Source organism: Anguilla rostrata, chromosome 3, assembly GCF_018555375.3.
Source record: "Anguilla rostrata isolate EN2019 chromosome 3, ASM1855537v3, whole genome shotgun sequence".
NCBI lineage: Eukaryota > Metazoa > Chordata > Actinopteri > Anguilliformes > Anguillidae > Anguilla > Anguilla rostrata.
Window position 1 is genome coordinate 58432748 of NC_057935.1, and position 18417 is coordinate 58451164.

Consider the following 18417-nt stretch of genomic DNA (forward strand, 5'->3'; position numbering starts at 1 on the left):
TTTACTAGATACAATGGTTCACATACGTTTTCCAGCATGAACTGTGAATGTTTAGACAACGTGTTCAATAAAAATGTGAAAAGTGCAATTACGTGTGTTCATAGTTTAAGCAGAAAGCGTTTGTCTGTTATTGTGACTTAAATGAAAATCAGACCACAGTTTATGAGTAACTGATGCAGGAATCCAGCTTTTTCTTGTAACGGTACATGATAATTTTACTGAGCTTGATAACCTCTCATGGGAAAATATTTTTTGTGAAGAAGTGTTGTTGCCTGTGTGAAACACGTGTTCAGTGTGAATTTGATCTAAACCTTTAAATAGAAACATTTTTCACCTCCTGTAGTTTCTGTGAGTGATAAACTTGCTAATTAGAGAATTCATTGGGAGTGGATAAGAAAAAAAACCGCGCGCTCCACAGAGACAAGCCAACGCGTTTAAAAATGAAAGACCGCGAGCCTAAGTAAACTGGCAATACCAACCGACTTGAATACGCGCCATGCAACTGCACTTGAAAGGAAACATCAAGCTGTCCCCATTATAATTTGGTTGGTAACTGCAGCGGTTGATTATTGAGGGATTTTGGAAATATTTATTTATATATTTTTACTTCTGGAGAACAATGTGTTTCATCCTTACTAGACATTACATAGCAAACGGTGTAGGGAATCAAATTCGTGTGTGTGTATTTCAACAGTTGCTCTCCAATTAAACAGAACTAAATCTATTTGCCTAAGTGTAATTTTACTCAGCATGTAAATCGTCTGCGGGATTAAACGTCGGCAAATAAAAAAAGGAAAAAGGTTTGGAAAGCCATACGTCACCCCCTTCCCCTTTAAGCGGTTGGTCCTCTCCTGCACATTTTCGCTTTCTACCATCAGTCGTTTCCTGGCGGAACTATGAACGGCCGCCCGCAGCGGCAGTCCCGAAGTTGATTGTTTTTCCTATTTCCCCTCTAAAGTCTGCCGGAAAAAACCACAGAACAGTCTGGGGAAGGTTGCCCTGTATTTGGTCACGTTTTCGTTGAGAGGATGACAATTTGAAGAGGAGAAAGGATCGCTTCGTCTCTGTACTACTAGCCTGCGCTGTAGCATACTACTGGTAAATCACAGACTGTTGTGGATACGTTGGTACCTTGTGCCCAACGATACGAACTTGCTGTAATCACATGGATATGACTGCTAATTTCGGTATGAGGTTCCTGAGCTGTTCTTATTTTAATCTCAGATACCGATAATGGACTAGTCTGCACTTCGCTGTCATATTTGTTGCCTAACCGTGACGGAAAGATCACTGGCTCGAGTGAGGTGATCTTTGATCGCTAACGTCAGATAAATGGTAGTCCGCCGTCTGTGCAGCAAGCATTGAATTTTTTTTTCTTTGTAGAAGTGTTTTCTTTCAAAGCCTATTTTGTCGGTGTTCGAATGAGAAATCTACTTAGAAAGGATTTTAGTGCACTGCCTACGTACTTCTGATTTCACTTTCACTGTTATTTTCTGGACTTCGTCCTTAAGCTGGTTGTAGCCTATTTATGAAAACTGACGTCGTGTGTAATCGGGGTTTACTTTAAAAGACACTGAGAAAGAGAGAGGGAGAGAGAGACTCTCTTTTCTTTTTTTCGAATACTTTTCTGTCTGACGTGAAACTTTGTGTGAATTGCGCAGCTGTAGGCTAAATTGGCAACTGCAGATACAGAAACTTAATCGCCAACAGCCCCCTACATGTAATCCATCCGCCCCGGGGAGATCTTTAAAATCGGCCTTAGTCCACTTAGCTCGCGACCACAAGCAGAAATAAAATCAACTGGATTTTTTTATTTATTTATTTTTTTACTTAATGGTTTCATTTTGCTTTGTTTTGCTGTCCTGCGCATGCCAAATTTTAAATGTTGTGCGATGTTTTGAAATATAAAAACTCACAAGGTGTCAAAGGGACACTTGACTTTTCCCAAAGCAGAATCTCTTTTTCATTTTAACTTTGAAGCATTCAACATGTTTGGACACCTGTCTTGTTCAGAAAACCGGAGCAAGAAGGCAGCCTTTCTCCTTTAAAAAAGTTTTAAAAAAGAGACTATTTTGACAATAGTTCCCAGGCTCAGTCTTGGCAGCTATTGTTCCCTGGAGCCGCCACGCGCAGATCGATGCCAGCTGTCACTGCTCGCTTTGGAACAGCAGATCTCGTGCCCTCGTGACTACCCGCGTGCGCGTGGGAGCGGTGCACTCGAGAGGATAATTCCGCTGGGTGGAAGGCCCATTGGCGAAACCCGGAGGTACGACTGTCAACCCCGAGTGTGCTTAGTTTACGGACTTCTAATATAAGCTTTTGCGTAAATTGCACGCTTATTTCTGGTCACACCCAGACATTTATCCTAGCTGGTGTCGCCAGGGAGCACCTACATTAGACTACCCAATATTTTTTTTGAAAGTATCTAAGGGCAACAAGCTACACTTCATGTGTTTTTAAGTAGACCCATGGCCAAGTGGCTGAAAGATTATCTGAGTTTCGGAAGCCGGCGAGCACCCCCACAACCACCCAAACCGGACTACACCGAGAGCGAGATACTCAAAGCGTACCGCATTCAGAAAAGCTTGGACTTCGAAGATCCGTATGAGAACTCGGAGAATCGGAACGGCTCCGTGATGTCGGACGTGACGTTTGGCTCGCCGCTCAAGTCCGGCACTCTGGACCTGAAGTCTCCCAAACATCGGCTCATCAAAGTGGAATCTCAGGATTTGGGACGCAATAAAATCCTCCTCAGCTCGGTGGTCTCCTTTGAGGAAACGGACCCCGTAAGTCTTCCGTGCTACCCCCCTCCCCTTCCACACAAACACACACACACACACACACACACACACAGCGCTGTTTTACCATCAACATGTGGGGATTATTTACAACGATTTTATGTTGGCCTATTTTACATTCTGTTATGTGACCTACATTGCTTACTGTACTTGGACTTAATGATGTAAAACATGGATATTTTCCCCGTCTTTTAAAGCATAAACACACACACACACACACACACACACACACATTTTTCAAGTTTAGAGACCCTGGATTTGTCCACATGTCTTCCTGTTACTGTAAATGTTTCATCGTTGTAGTTCTCTGTGGGGGTGAGTCTGGGGGATGTAGTTTGAGAGCAGCAGCCTGCATCACCTTATTGCACACACCACTTCCAGTCAGTCAAGGGTGGCTGAAAACGCTCCTGATTTATGCCTGTTCTTTTTTAGATTATGCACAGGAAGTACATTTGATGGACACTAGGGGGATGGGGGAGGGGGGTCACCACACCTATAAAGTGAAAATATGTTACAAGAATTAACTTGTGCTGTGTAACTGTAGAAAACGAATTAGTGTTCCACTGAAGTGAGTCACGTTTGAAGCGGCCGCCCCCCCCCCCCCCCCCACCCCCTTTGATCCCCATTTGTGAGCTCTTCCCAAATGTATTGGCTTGAGTTCCCACCCTTCCATCTGACTGAGAAAGAAAGGTGGGGAGGGGGGGGGGGGGTGGGGTTGGACCCTAACAGGCCGGTACAATTAGCAAGGTCATTACACCGCCTCGAGAGCATCAGCATCCTGTTAATTAGGCAGGACTCACTCAAGACCAGGGTCTCCGTGTCTGCTCATCTTCACTTCTCTAGGCCTGACAGTCAAAAGCTGTCAGGGGGGGGGGGGGGCGGGGGGTAGAGGGTGGATAGCAGGGGGGTGGGTTGGGGGGGGCGAGGGGGTAGTGAGAGTCTCTTGACAGCTGTTTAGGGGCGGAGCCTCTGTGTTGCCTAATTAATAGTGAGAGCCGCTGTGACTCGCCCGCGGTGCGGTCGCGGGGAGAGAGTTCGGCCGCGGGCGAGGTGGGTCACGGCTCGGGTCTTCCGTAAGAGAGAACCGCAGCAGCCTGGCTCCTTAAACCGTCCTTGTTATCAGTGTGCGTGCGCCGTTCTCTGGAGTGGTATGGAGGGCGTGAGAAGCGGCTTTCCTTATCACCGTTTGGCCGGCGCTCCGGGTACGCCGGCCGGTCTCTGTGCTCCGAGCAACTCGTGCGGTCCTTGTGCCGACACGCCTGTGTTCAGTCCTCACGCCTGTGTTCAGCCCTAACGCCTGTGCTCAGTCCCAACGCCTGTGCTCAGTTCTAACACCAATGTTCAGCCCTAACACCTGTGCTCAGTCCCAATGCTTGTGCTCAGTCCCAACGCCTGTGCTCAGTCCCAACGCCTGTGCTCAGTCCCAACGCCTGTGCTCAGTCCCAACGCCTGTGTTCAGTCCCAACGCCTGTGCTCAGTCCCAGTGCCTGTGCTCAGTCCTAACGCCTGTGTTCAGTCCCAACGCCTATGCTCAGTCCTAACACCAGTGTTGAGTCCCAATGCCTGTGCTCAGTCCTAATGCCAGTGTTCAGTCCCAACGCTTGTGCTCAGTCCTAATGCCTGTGTTCAGTCCTAACGCTTGTGTTCAGTCCTAATGCCTGTGTTCAGTCCTAACGCTTGTGTTCAGTCCTAATGCCTGTGTTCAGTCCTAACGCTTGTGTTCAGTCCTAACACCAATGTTCAGCCCTAACACCTGTGCTCAGTCCCAATGCCTGTGCTTAGTCCCAACGCCTGTGCTCAGTCCTAACACCAATGTTCAGCCCTAACACCTGTGCTCAGTCCCAATGCCTGTGCTTAGTCCCAATGCCTGTGCTCAGTCCCAAAACCAGTGTTCAGTCCCAACGCTTGTGCTCAGTCCCAGCGCCTGTTCTCAGCCCCAACGCCTGTGCTCAGTCCTAACGTCACTGTTCAGTCCTAACGCCTGTGTTCAGTCCTAACACCTGTGCTCAGTCCCAACGCCTGTGTTCAGTCCCAGTGCCTGTGCTCAGTCCCAGTGCCTGTGCTCAGTCCCAACGCCTATGCTCAGCCCTAACGCCTGTGTTCAGCCCTAACGCCTGTGCTCAGCCCCAACGCCTGTGCTCAGTCCTAACGCTAAGCACGGCGCTCTGTATCTGGGGTGCTGCGGGGTTCTGGGCCGTGGCCCTGAGCGAGGGGAGCGTGTGCGTCGGCTGTCATACGCAGTGAAAGCCCACGCGTGTGGAGTGTGAAACCGCAGCTCGGCGCGCCGATGGAGCCCCCCGTCGCTCGAGTATTAAAATGCGGATCTGATAACTGCGCAGCAGTCAAACGTGTAATTGCATGCACGCAGGCTCGCAGATCGACACGCGCGCACACAGACACACGCACTCTCACCCACACGCACACACACACACTCACAGTCACACACGCACACACACACACACACACACACACACACACAAGCGCACACACTCAGACTCACACACACGCAGTTGGCACAGAATGCAGCTGTTGAAGGGCTTCTGCTTGCTGTTGACAGTGCTGTAGACGGTGTTGAAGGCTGGAATCACTGCATGACTGCACTTTTTTTTAGAACTCGCCTTCCTGATCCCACACACTAATACTGTGTGTACACTCACATTTTACACACACACACACATACACAACCACACTCATGGAGCTGGCTTCCTTTCAGCCCAATGGCCTGGAAACACAGACAAAAGCCAGACATGCGGAGAGGTATGAATATTCAGCAGCTAGTCAGACCCATGCACGCACGCATGCACGCATGCACGCAGAGACGTTCATATAGGAATTCAATGCGCATTCTCTGTCTAGTATGCACTGGCATTTTCCCCCAGGAAAATGTGGGTAGTGGAAAGTAGGGATAGTCTCCTCTCCTTCTTTAAATTCAGTTCTCACTCTCTCTCCCCCCTCTTTCTTCTCTCTCCTCTCTCTCTCTCCTCCTCCCTCCCCAACACCCCCCCAAAGGTGTGTGGAATGTGATGAGTAAGTTAATGAGTCAGGTCGGTGGGGGGGCTCTTGGTTTGAAGCTGGCCTCAGGCCGGATCATTGGCTCTAAGAGCCTCGTTCGTCTTCAGGCCATAAAAGCGCTCTGCTCCGGACGTTAAAGGACCCCATCGCACGCGTCTCTGCGCAGGGCAGGGCATGGCCAGCAGGGTGGCGCTCCTCTCCGTCCTTTAGTTTCCTTTAACGAGTCTGACGTGGCCTGGCGGGAATGTGGTGCTCCCGGGGTAGGGCGGGGTGGGGCGGGTCAGGGCAGGGTGGGGCAGGGCAGGGCAGAACATGCGGGGCAATTAGCGGCTTGTGGGTAATTTGTTGCAGAATCGCCGGGGGTGCTGATGGGGGGGGGGGGTGAGTGTGTGCAGGGGATGTGCCTGCCTGTGGGTTCTTGTTCTTACGCTGCAGGTGATTGATTGTATTAGCAGAGTTTTTTTTGTTTGGGAGGGGTTGGGGTGGGGGGGTTGTGGTAGTTACGGATGCTGACTGACACACCCATGAATACAGGTGGGTACAGGTAAGAATGACTGCCTCTCAGTCTGCCCTCAGTTCTGTCAGAGCAGCCAGAAAAACTGCGATTTTACCAGATTTTACCTGCTTTTTACCTGATTTTACCTGATTTTACCTGCACGTACCTGCTGCTTTTACCTGCCCTCTGGGCTAATGAAGCAGAGCTGTAAATGTTCAGTGTGTTCCCTGAAAGGAGGGAGTGTGGGAGGGAGAGGGAGAGAGGGAGGGAGGGAGAGAGAGGAGAGAGGGGAGGAGGGAGGGAGGAGGGAGGAGAGAGAGGAGAGAGGGAGGGAGGAGGGGAGGGGAGGGAGAGGGAGAGGGAGGAGGGAGGAGGAGGGAGGAGGGAGGAGGAGGGGAGGGAGGAGGGAGGGAGGGAGGAAGGGAGGGGAGAGGAGGTGGAGGAGAGAGGAGGGTAGAGGGAGGAGGGAGGGGGAGGAGGAGGAGGAGAGGAGGGAGGGTAGGGAGAGAGGGAGGGGAGAGGAGGGAGAGGAGGGAGAGGGAGGAGGGAGGGGAGAGGAGGGGGAGGGAGAGGAGAGCGAGAGGGGAGAGAGGGAGGGGAGGGGAGAGGGAGGGAGGGAGGGGGGAGGGGAGGGAGGGAGGGGAGAGGGAGTAGGGAGAGGGAGTGGAGAGGGAGGGAGAGGAGGGGGAGAGGGAGAGAGTGAGTGAGGGAGGGAGGGAGGGAGAGAGGGAGGGAGGGAGGGGGAGAGGAGGGAGGGGAGAGGGAGGGAGGGGGGGGAGAGGGAGGGAGGTAGGGAGAGAGGGAGGGAGGTAGGGAGAGAGGGAGGAGGGAGGGGAGAGGAGGGAGGTAGGGAGAGAGGGAGGGAGGAGGGAGGGAGGGGGAGGGGGAGGAGGGAGGGGGAGAGGGAGGGAGGGAGGGGAGAGGAGGGGGGGAGGGAGGGAGGTAGGGAGGGAGTGGGAGGGAGGGAAGGTGCATGTGCGTGCTGATGCGAATGTGCAGAGTGCGAGTGCGTGCTCACCTCCCGAAACGCTGCGTTTCCATGACTACCCGCTCCTCTTCCTCAGGTGGTTCCCTCCGCCCCTCCGGACGCGGGCGACCTGGACTACTCCGACCCGTTCGACGCCCGGCCGGACCCCCGCCCCGCGCCCGAGCCGGCGCCGGCGCCCCCGGGGAGCAACGGCTACATGGAGCCGTACGAGGCGCAGAGGCTGCTGACGCGTACGTCCACCAGGGGGCGCCGTTTCCCCACCGCGAAGCCAGAGATCCCTCATTCAGATTCACTGTCTTTATTAGCGGGTGATGATTTGATGGTGCTCAGCAGGGGGGCAGTTTCCCTCTGGAAAAGGCAGTATTCCCCTGCCAGCTCGCGTACGGGTGAGCGTTCTGGCACAAAATGGCAGCCGTGCATCACCCGGGTGCGTGCTACACTTGAAGTGAACTACCGCCCCCCCCCCCCCCCTTCACTGTGAAGTGCTTGGAAATTGGAAGGTGCGGTATATCAGTGCAATCCATTATTAATGGTGCCAAAGCACTCGAGGATTATTAACATTGAAGATGAGCCTCCCTCCCTGACGTGTCCACAAAGTGTGAGTTGTGGACGGTAGCGCAGTGTGGAGTAGCGTGGCGGTTTGAGCAGGGCTGGGCGATAAACCATAGCGATGGTTACTAAGGGTAAAACAATCACAGCCTGCCTGTGTGGCTGATCGGCTTTCTCTACCCTCTTTCCCAGTTCTGTGCAGCTCATGAGTGGAAAATCCCATAATGTTCTGCGAGGATTTTATGTCTTTTGTGTCATTGACTGAATTTAAATTTAAAGCCCCTGCTGTAATGAGACTCCGTAATAGTGAAGTGCAGCAGCAGTAACACATTTAATATAGCGCCTTTCCAGATCCTCCTGGCTCTTTGCAGATAATAACAATAATAATAATAATAATGATTCTCTCTCTCTCTCAGAGCTGCAGCGGGGTTCAGGGTGTGGCCGGTCGAGGGGCGGAGTCCAGCTGTACGACACCCCGTACGAGGAGCGGGCGCGGGGGCGTGGCCGGGGGGTGCAGGAGGACGACGGGCAGGAGAGCCGGCTGCCCCAGGACGACGAGCGGCCGGCGGACGAGTACGACCAGCCCTGGGAGTGGAAGAAGGAGCACATCTCCAAGGCCCTGGCAGGTAGACACGCCCACTGCCACGCCCACATCCACAGAGACACGCCCACCGACACGCCCACATCCACAGAGACGCACAGACATCCACAGAGACACGCCCACATCTACAGAGACACGCCCACCGCCACGCCCACACCCACAGAGACACGCCCACCGCCACGCCCACATCTCCAAGGCCCTGGCAGGTAGACACGCCCACCGACACGCCCACATCTCCAAGGCCCTGGCAGGTAGACACGCCCACCGCCACGCCCACATCTCCAAGGCCCTGGCAGGTAGACACGCCCACCGCCACAGAGACACGCCCACATATACAGAGACACGCCCACTTCCACAGAGACACGCCCACATCTGCAGAGACACGCCCACCGACATGCCCACATCTACAGAGACACGCCCACTGACGCCCAGATCCACAGAGATTTTTTTATCTCAGTGAGGTTTTCCTTGTTAGATAAAGGTTAATAAATGAATAACTCAATTTTTAAGCAGGGGTGTGTGTGTGTGTGTGTTGCAGGCATGTTCGTGTCTGAATGCACGCAGCGAAAGTTTGACATTATGGGGCAGGTGCGTGAGTGAATGTGGCATGTTTTCAGGGGGGGGGGGATGCGGGGGGCAGAGGTGGGGGCTGGCGGAGCCTAATTGAGCTGTGCTGAGAGAGGGGGGTGGGAGGACGGTGCAGAAATACTGAGCGTGCTCAGACTGCCCCCCCCGCCCCCCATCCCCCACGCTTACATCCTCCGGCTCTCAACATCCATCACTGGGCTTTAATTGCCCCGCTGGTCCCGCACGCACAAACGCTTTCAGCACCCCCAGGCGGGGCGGGGCGGGGGACCTCTGGGGTTTCAGATCGCCGTGGAGACGGGGTGAAGCATGTGGGGCTTAAAATACCAGGGCCTGGTTACGTCTGAAGGGGGAGGAAATAGAGTGAGAGGAGAGAGAGCACGGGCGGAGAAATAACTACTAGTGACTTTTTTTACATTGGTACCAGGAAGTACCACCACCACCACCCCCCCACACACACACACACACGTAGATTAAATGTGTTTCACAGTGTGGTGTTCTGTTGTAAAGCATGGCATAGGCCAGTGAGTGGCCCTCGGCTGCCAGCCGTGCGCTCATGAGGACGTGCGTCTGACGCGCTGCTGACTGAGCGCTCGGGCCGATTAAATGATTTGGAGCAGAAGTTTGCGTGAAACGGGACCGCCTCTCCCCCCCCCTGCCCCCCGCACCCCCTTCCCCCCCCTCCCCTGGCTGCCCCGGGCGGGCGGGCTGCGATGGGCTCGTTAAAACGGGCTGTGGCCGTCGTGTTCTCCCGCTCGGAGCGTAGGCGAGCCCGTGTCACATCCTGTTGGTGCCGAGCGCTCGCACGCGATTGGCCTGCCGCTCGCCAGCCACGTCCTGCTGGGGCAAACGGGCCGGGACACGCAGGCCCGGGAGCGGGTGCTGGCCTGCGTGAGGATTGGGCTTCCGCACGCACCACTGTGCAGTGACTGAGAACTGTGTCTGAGCTCTGTGACTGAGAACTGTGCCTGAGCACAGTGACGATTTAGCATAGTGTCTGAGCACAGTGACGACTTAGCATAGTGTCTGAGCACAGTGACGACTTAGCATAGTGTCTGAGCATAGTGACTGAGCACAGTGACGACTTAGCATAGTGTCTGAGCACAGTGACTGAACATAGTGACTGAGCACAGTGACGACTGAGCACAGTGACTGAACATAGTGACTGAGCACAGTGATGACTGAGCACGGTGACTGAGCAGAGAGTATAGTGATTGAACATAGTGACTGAGCACAGTGACGACTGAGCACAGTGACTGAACATAGTGACTGAGCACAGTGATGACTGAGCACGGTGACTGAGCAGAGAGTATAGTGACTGAGCATAGTGGCTGAGCACAGTGATGACTGAGCACGGTGACTGAGCAGAGAGTATAGTGACTGAGCATAGTGGCTGAGCACAGTGACGACTGAGCACAGTGACTAAACATAGTGACTGAGCACTGTTACTGAACATGGTGACTGAGCATGGTGACTGAACATAGTGACTGAGCACTGTTACTGAACATAGTGACTGAGCACTGTTACTGAACACAGTGACTGAGCATGGTGACGACTGAGCATTGTGACTGAACATTGTGACTGAGCAGTGACTGAACATTGTGACTGAGCATAGTGGCTGAACACAGTGACTGAGCACGCCTGCTGCCCTACACAGAGCACGGTTTCAGACTGATATACCGGCGGCCATCTTCATGTGCTAATGCTCTGCTAGCTCACGTGGCAGCTCATAAGAACCTTAGTCTTTTTTTTGGGCCTGTTGGTCAGTCCAGGTGTTTAATATCAAAGCTTGATCTCTTGCCAGTCTCAGCTTATGATGTTAATAATTAATCTGACCGGTCGTACGCTGAGAGAAGGTAATATTTTCTCCGTTGTGTCATGCAGATACACTTTCGACTCGAGTAAATCGTTTCCTTATGGCATGATTTAGTGTTTGAGGGAAACATTTCTCCTCTGTTTCCCCGTTTGGTGCTGCATTTCAGATACTCCGTCTTCAAAGACTACTTGAGGTGAGCCTGGCGGAAAAGTGGTTGCAGGTTTGAATCTCAGACAGGGTCAGTGCTGTGGCACAGGCCCTGCTTTGGGGGTGGGGGGTGGCTGGATTTGATCAGTGAGAGAGCAGCTGTGTAAATGCGCTGTAGGAGACGCCCTGCTAGACGGGGGCCATAACAAACGCTCACATTCCTGCGGCTCGAGTGACAGGGCCTCCGCTGGCCAATGGACGGTTTAACCTTTGACCCCTCCTGGGTAAATATGAGATAATGTGACACAGGCTGGCCAGAGGCCTGTGTGCAGGATGAGTTACTGTGGGGTAGGAGATGAAAGGTGGCAGGCAGGGTTCGGGCAGATTAAATATCGGTACAGTGTGGGGGTGGGGGGGGGCGGGGGGGGGCGGGGAATGTGGGGTTGGGGGCCATCCACACATACACACGCACACACGCACACACGCTCACACACGCGCACACACACAATTCTAACACAGTTTTTCCAGTTCCCTGTACTCTCTTTCTCTCCCTTTAATTATTTGTCTCGCCTTTCTTGTCCTCTGTAGTACATATTAAACTCCTCTCTGCTTATCTGGAGAGGCCAGTTTTTGGGTCTGTGTGTGGGGGGGGGAAGCACCACTTTATCTGCTCAAGAAAAAAAAAACAAGAACTAAACCAAACAACTATTCTGTGTGTCTGTAAATTTTGGATTTTAAAATAAAATACCATGCCAGGCCTTTGCCAGAGACCGGTGTGACAGTTGCACGTATTTCATTATAAAAATGTGAAACTGAGAAGGAAGTTGTGTGGGCCCCATGAGCGCGTTAGTGTTCAGCTGAGAGAGTGCCTGGCAGGGGGGTTGCACGCAGCTGGGTTCTGATTGGACGACCCACGTCTGTCACTGTGTGACATCACCAGTCCTGCGCTTTGGAGAGTAAAAACTGTCACTTCTGGGGGGGAGATGTACAAGAGTCTGTGTTGTTTTGCCGGTGTTTTTCCTTCCCCTCTTTCTCTCTCTCTCTCTCTTAAGTTATGGAAGAGGACTGCTTTGTGAACCCTGTAATGAATGGAGTCAGTCAATCACTTGTAAAAAACCAATCAAAATGCCGTGTGTTTGCATAGCCAAACTCTAATTGGTTGGAATCAGTGATGCTCTGACAACACTCCGCCCATTCCGAAATTCATTCTCTTTACCCCTCTTACACACGATGGAACCCGTCTTTTGTTCCCTCTGTGTGTTCTCTCCTCCCTCTGTCACCACTTGCTTTTCTCCGCTCTCTCTCTCTCCTTCTCAGATTCATGTTTGAACAGGGCCTTCACTGGAACGAGAATAAACACTGTCTGTGTTTGCTTGGAAAGATTTACAAACAACAATGTGAAAACAAGCTTTCGGTTTTTTTGTTTATTTCTACCTCTCGGTTCCCCTCCTTTTCCTCCACCCTCTCTCTTTCTCTCTCTCTCTTCCCCCCTTCCTTCTCTGCTTATGCTCTGTAACGCTGGCAGTAATGTGAACGCGTGTCATGTGACCCCATGTCCCTGTGAGGAACAAAGATGGAGATGTAGAGGCAGCTCGGTGGGATAATGAGTGATCGTGGTGATGATGATGATGATGGTGGTGGTGGTGGTGGTGATGATGAAGATGCACAGAGCGTACAGAGCATAGGCAGAGGTCCATGGGAGGTCCAGCGAGCATTAGGAGTTGATATTGTAGAGCTGCGCTCTGGTGGAGGTCAAAGGTCAAACCGATGGGGGTGGATGCAGAGAATCGATGGTGAACGTAGTGGTGAGAGCGTGTGTGGGTGTGGAGGAGCGGGGAGGAGGGGGCGGGGTTTGGGACGGCAACACGGTGCCCTTTGTCACTCTGATGAGCTTTGACAGGCGTGGCAGTGGAGCGTTAGACGTCAGGGGAGCTCAGTAAAGGTTAACCCCCCCCCCATACGGGTCTGAAGCGCTGGTCCCGTACATCAATGATTCACTGAGCATGTGCAGTCGATGGAGTGCGCCTGTTCAATTATTACCCAGCCGACGGCTTTGGGGTGGGGGGTGGGGGGTGGAGGTGTGGGGTTGGGGGGGTCAGTTTTGTGTGTGTGTGCACATGCACAAGCCCTTTCAGTTTTGCCCTTAAATGGCCCGGCAACCAGGCTTTTGTGTTTCACTGGAGAACCAGGCCTTAGAATCCGGTAATTATGATGTCACCGCCTCTTTAGGATTCCGGGCTGTTTTTCTGTGCGTCATGGAATTGCGTGGACAGAATTCCGAGCGTCGCTGATGATGCGATACTGCTGCGTTCATGCTCCACCGCCTTGAATCCTAATGGGATTTTTTTTTAGGAAAGATAAAATCAAAGTAGTATTCCTTCCAGGGGGACTGACTTCCAGTACCTGTGCGCTACGCCAGAAAAAACAGCATCGCTCCCTCTGCAGGGCACGTGGCTTTTCTCTCTCTCCCTTTAGAAGCTTTGCTCGCACGATTCACGTCTCACTGGAGAAACTGACAAACCGCTACAGCTCCGCGGCTGGAGCTCGGCAGCCTGTTTATTTCCCACAATCCCCTGCGGCAGCTGTGCGTGTGCGACTTCCTGCTCTCGGCCCCCCAGTGCTTCGCGGGGTCCTTGTAGCTTCTGGATTTGGATGTTTGTTGGCCTGATTATTCATGATCGTCTCTCTCACCCCCTCTCTCTCTCTCTCTCTCTCTCACCCCCCCGTCCCGTCCCGTCCCGTCCCGGTGCAGTGCAGTTCGACGGCGCGGACTGGGAGCGCTCGGCGGCCCAGACGGAGCGGGCGCGGCCCCCCAGGACCAACCCGCTGGCGGGGGGCGGGGTCAAGTTCCGCAAGGCCTCGGACTCGCACGGCGTTCTGGGGGAGAGGGTGGACCCCGCGCTCCCCCTGGAGAAGCAGGTGTACGTACCGCGCGCCGCGCTAGCACGCTCGCGCTAGCACGCTCACGCTAGCACGCTCGCTAACCCGCTAACCCGCATTACTGACGCACCAGTTTGTCTGGCTTGACATTTCAGTGGTGAAAAAGGCCTGAAATATTAATGGGCAGCGAAGTAAACATGCGACCCGTGGGCCCACAGCCCTGCAGAGGCTGAGGCTCATATCTCAGCTCTGTGTGCTTAGCTGTGCTCAGGGTTCCCACCGTCAGGGGCAATCCTGGAACATTATTTACAAACATGCCATCATAGAAAGGGGGTCGGGGGGGGGGGTAGGGTAGGGGCGGGTCGTGTGCTCACCAGTGTTTAGCACCAGTGTTCAGCACCCACCTGGAAACAGGCACCTGTAGCAATCAATTAATCAGTCAGTCAGTTAAGCAATTAAAGGCTGATTGATCGATCGCTTATGGTGCCGTTTACAAACAGGATCAGACAGTAGAGTGAGTGAGTGAGTCATGTGAGTTTGGTGTCAGGTGTGTCAGTACCGGTGTGTGAGGTTCAGGTGTGTGAGATACAGGTAGGTGAGGTATAGGTGTGTCAGTACAGGTGTGTGAGATACAGGTGTGTGAAGTTCAGGTGTATCAGTACAGGTGTGTGAGGTATAGATGTATAAGTACAGGTGTGTAAGTAAAGGTGTGTGAGATACAGGTATGTGAGGTATAGGTGTATAAGTACAGGTTGTGTGAGGTTCAGGTGTATCAGTACCGGTGTGTGTGTGAGGCTCACAGTAAAGGACTCCTCTCTACCTGTCCCAGGTGGTACCACGGCGCACTGACGCGCTCGGAGGCGGAGTCTCTGCTCACCCTGTGTAAGGAGTGCAGCTACCTGGTGAGACACAGCCAGACCTGCCGCTCCGACTACTCCCTCTCGCTCAGGTACAGTCTCTCTCTCTCTCTCCCTCTCTCAGGTACAGTCTCTCTCTCTCTCCCTCTCCCTCTCTCTCAGGTACAATCTCTCCCTCTCCCTCTCTCTCTCTCTCTCTCTCTCTCAGTCTCTCTCTCTCTCTCCCTCTCTCAGGTACAGTCTCTCTCTCTCTCCCTCTCCCTCTCCTCTCTCTCAGGTACAGTCTCTCTCTCTCCCTCCCTCTCTCTCCCTCTCCCTCTCTCTCAGGTACAGTCTCTCCCTCTCTCTCTCCCTCTCCCTCTCGCTCAGGTACAGTCTCTCTCTCCCTCCCTCTCTCTCTCTCTCCCTCTCCCTCTCTCTCTCTCCCTCCCTCTCCCTCAGGTACAGTCTCTGTCTCCCTCTCCCTCTCCCTCTCCCTCTCTCTCAGGTACAGTCTCTCCCTCTCCCTCTCTCTCTCTCTTTCTCTCTCTCAGGTACAGTCACTCCATCTTTGTCTCTCTCTCTGTCTTCCTTTCCTCGTCTCTCTTTCTCTCTCTGTCTCTCACCCTGAGAAGGCTCTTTCCGTAGTGAGTTTTTTTTTTTTTACTGAATTGCCAGTCTCCTCTCATTCAGGTTCCCTCAGTATTAATATTCATCTCTTTCCTCTGCTTTTATGGCTGACTAGAACCCCCAAACACACACACACACACACACACACACACACAGATATTAAACACATTTTGTACATCACAAGTGCTCATTAATGTATTAATGGGTTTTAATTAGCTGTGCAGATTGCCTGCTGGCAGATGCATTCAGGTCACTGGGGATTTCCCAGAACTGCAACGCTCTGTCAATCTGCCAAAGAAGCACCCCCCTCAGCCCCCCCCCCTCAGATTGCTGTGGATGGGGCGACGTCCCAGAAACGCCACGATCTCTGGACGAGAATTAGAATCAGGCATAGCATGCAGGCTAACTCCGCTAGGCCGCCTCCACATACACTGGAAAAGGTATCTTCCAATTTACGTGACCTAGTTTCCACCCGTGCTGTCTTTTCAGACCCACCCCCCCACCTTCACTTAAAATAGGGAAAACAGGCAAAAAACAAAATTTAAGTTCCAAATAAGATGTTTTTCTTTTTTATAAACAAAAAGAAAAAGAAGCAAATTGAGAGTGAGAGGCGGTGAATTAAGGCCGGTCTGTCTGTCGCTTCGCACGCTGAGGCAGGACGCTCCGCTCTGTTTTTTGAGGAGCCCCCCGCGGTCGGTAATCGAGGGACGGGCGACGCTCCCACTCTCCCGATCCCGCTACTCGCGGGCCGTCGCGGGGCGTAATGACCGACTGCAGCCGGCCAATTAGAGCCCTCCTTTCTGCCTCCGCTTCTATAATTAGAACAGGCAAAATGGCAGGCGCTTCTCTTAAAGGGGAGGTGAGACTCCGCAGTCGGCCTCCTCCTCTCGTGCGCTCTCTCCCCTTTTTTTCCGTTTTCCCCCCCCCTCTTTTCTCCCTCTGTTTTAAACCACCTGTTCTCCCTCTCCCTCTCTCTCTCTCTCTCTCTTTATTCCTCCTTTCTGTTTACTCATCTCTCTTAGGCGTCTGTCACTACTTCCCTGCATCTTTGACTCTAAAGTTGGGTCTTTCATGGGCAGTGTGAAACTGTGCTCTGTGTAAAAGGATATATATGTGCTTTGCTGCATTTCTAATGTGTTGTTTTGTCTTTTCCATCTGTCACTAAACCCCCTGCCCCCCCCTGCTGCCCCCCCCCCCCTCGTGAGTCGAGCCGGGGGCTGTGCAGTGACCCAAGTCATCTCTGTTTACTCTTCCCTTTGCCTCTATTGTGTGTGTGTTTGTGTGCTGGAGTGTGCTGCACCACATGTGTCAAGCACTGCATGGGGGCGGGACCTTTTACTGTGTGTGTGTGTTGTGTGTGGGGTGGGGGATGTGTGGTGGTGTGTGTGTGTGTGGGGGGGGGATGTGTGGGTGTGTGTGTGTGTGGGGAATGTGTGTGTGTGGGGGGATGTGTGTGTGTGTGTGTGTGGATTTGGGTGTGGGTGTGTGTTGTGTGTGTGGGGGATGTGTGTGTGTGTGTGTGTGTGGATTTGGGTGTGGGTGTGTGTGGGGGATGTGTGTGGGTGTGGGTGTGTGTGTGTGGGGGGATGTGTGGGTGTGTGTGTGTGTGTGGATTTGGGTGTGGGGGATGTGTGTGTAAAAGAGAATGTGTGTACATTTGGTCTGAAGACCCTGTGTTTTCTTGCTTTTAAACTCTTAGCAGGTCAGGGCTTATAGGAACCAAAGTGTTGAATATGGATTTTGTCTCTCTCTCTCTCTCTTGCTGTCCTTCTCTGTCCCTCTCTCTCCCTCCCTCTCTCTCTCCCCCTCTCCCTCTCTCCATCAGGAGCTGCCAGGGCTTCATGCACATGAAGTTCTCAGTCTCCCGGGAGGGGAAGTACATCCTGGGTCAGAACAGCCCGCCCTTTGACACCATCCCAGAGGCCATCCACTTCTACACCACCCACAAGCTGCCAATCAGAGGGGCCGAGCACCTCTCCCTGCTCTTCCCCGTGGTGGTACAGACCCTCTGATTGGACCTGGACTTGGCTCACCTCCTGTGTAACGGGGGTTTTGATTGGATGTCGGTTTGATTGACGTGGATAGAGGAGGAGGAGGAGGAGGATGAGCTTTTTATTTTGTTTTTTTGTGAGCGCCCTTGTGGGATCTTCGCCAGCTCTTTGTGTGGTTGTGCACATGCTTTTTTCACCACTTCCTGGACGTTTGTGTCTGCACTCCTCTCTCTCTCTTAGACACTGTACTCAGATTGGCTTGTGGATCTTCACTGGACACTGAAACGACTTCTTATTGGACACACATTTATCTTACCTGGTCTGCCCCTTTTTTTTCCTGTCCTCTGATTGGACAGTGATCACAACCTGTCGTTCTACTGGGGAAAGGAGAAGACTCTTGAACTAACTGACACTTAACTGAAACTGCACCATGGCAACCATGACTGTTACATTTGAAAACCTCTGGAAGGGGGGAAAAAAAAAATAATTCTTTGCTATTGGTCTGTTCCGTTTGATTCTTTTGCTGCTTTATCTGTCCTGACCGACCAATCGCATCTCTCCCAATGAGCCAAAGTAGATTCTTACTGGTCCCTTTCACAGGAAGCAAAAAGAGAGAATTTTCAGTGGCCTGTGGCTTTTTGGAGCGATGGACGTGTCTGTCGTACCACACGTTAGCACGTTAGCTCGGACGCTACGTTCCCTGTTTGGACTGCTCTGTGTCTCAGAGGGCGTTGTATCTGGAGAGTACCAGGTCCAAGCAAAACAAGATTCCCGAATTCCTAAAATCATCAGCTCTCACCAAAGTCGTTTCCGACCGTAAGCATCGTTATGACCGATAGCACCATCGCTGTCATTCATGGTGATGATGACGGCAGGAGCGGAGACAGGTTGGAGTTCTTTTAACTTTTCACTCGGAAAATAAAAATAAAAGGGTTTACTGTGTACTTTCCTTTCCATTTCTCAGTTGGAAATGTGTTTGTGCTGTAGATGCATGCACACACACACACACACACACACACACACACACACACACACGCACACTAACACACCTACACAACCAGCAGTAACCAGCGTTATTCGTGGCCTGC

General features: G+C 52.6%; 1 protein-coding gene across 1 annotated transcript; it reads left to right on the forward strand.

The window, feature by feature from the left end:
- Positions 1–857: 857 nt before the first annotated feature.
- Positions 858–18271, forward strand: shda (Src homology 2 domain containing transforming protein D, a). The gene is made up of 6 exons (XM_064328698.1): positions 858–2786; positions 7371–7524; positions 8260–8469; positions 13745–13913; positions 14702–14821; positions 17164–18271. The coding sequence occupies exons 1-6, from the start codon at positions 2469–2471 to the stop codon at positions 17348–17350; spliced, it is 1158 nt and encodes a 385-aa protein (XP_064184768.1). The 5' UTR covers positions 858–2468; the 3' UTR covers positions 17351–18271.
- Positions 18272–18417: the final 146 nt, after the last annotated feature.

Bases quoted from the DNA above. Each gene is read 5' to 3' on its own strand.
- shda (XM_064328698.1), top strand. From the start codon at position 2,469: ATGGCCAAGTGGCTGAAAGATTATCTGAGTTTCGGAAGCCGGCGAGCA. The intron at 2,787-7,370 runs GTAAGTCTTCCG...CCTCTTCCTCAG, and splicing joins CCTTTGAGGAAACGGACCCC to GTGGTTCCCTCCGCCCCTCC. The intron at 14,822-17,163 runs GTACAGTCTCTC...TCTCTCCATCAG, and splicing joins GACTACTCCCTCTCGCTCAG to GAGCTGCCAGGGCTTCATGC.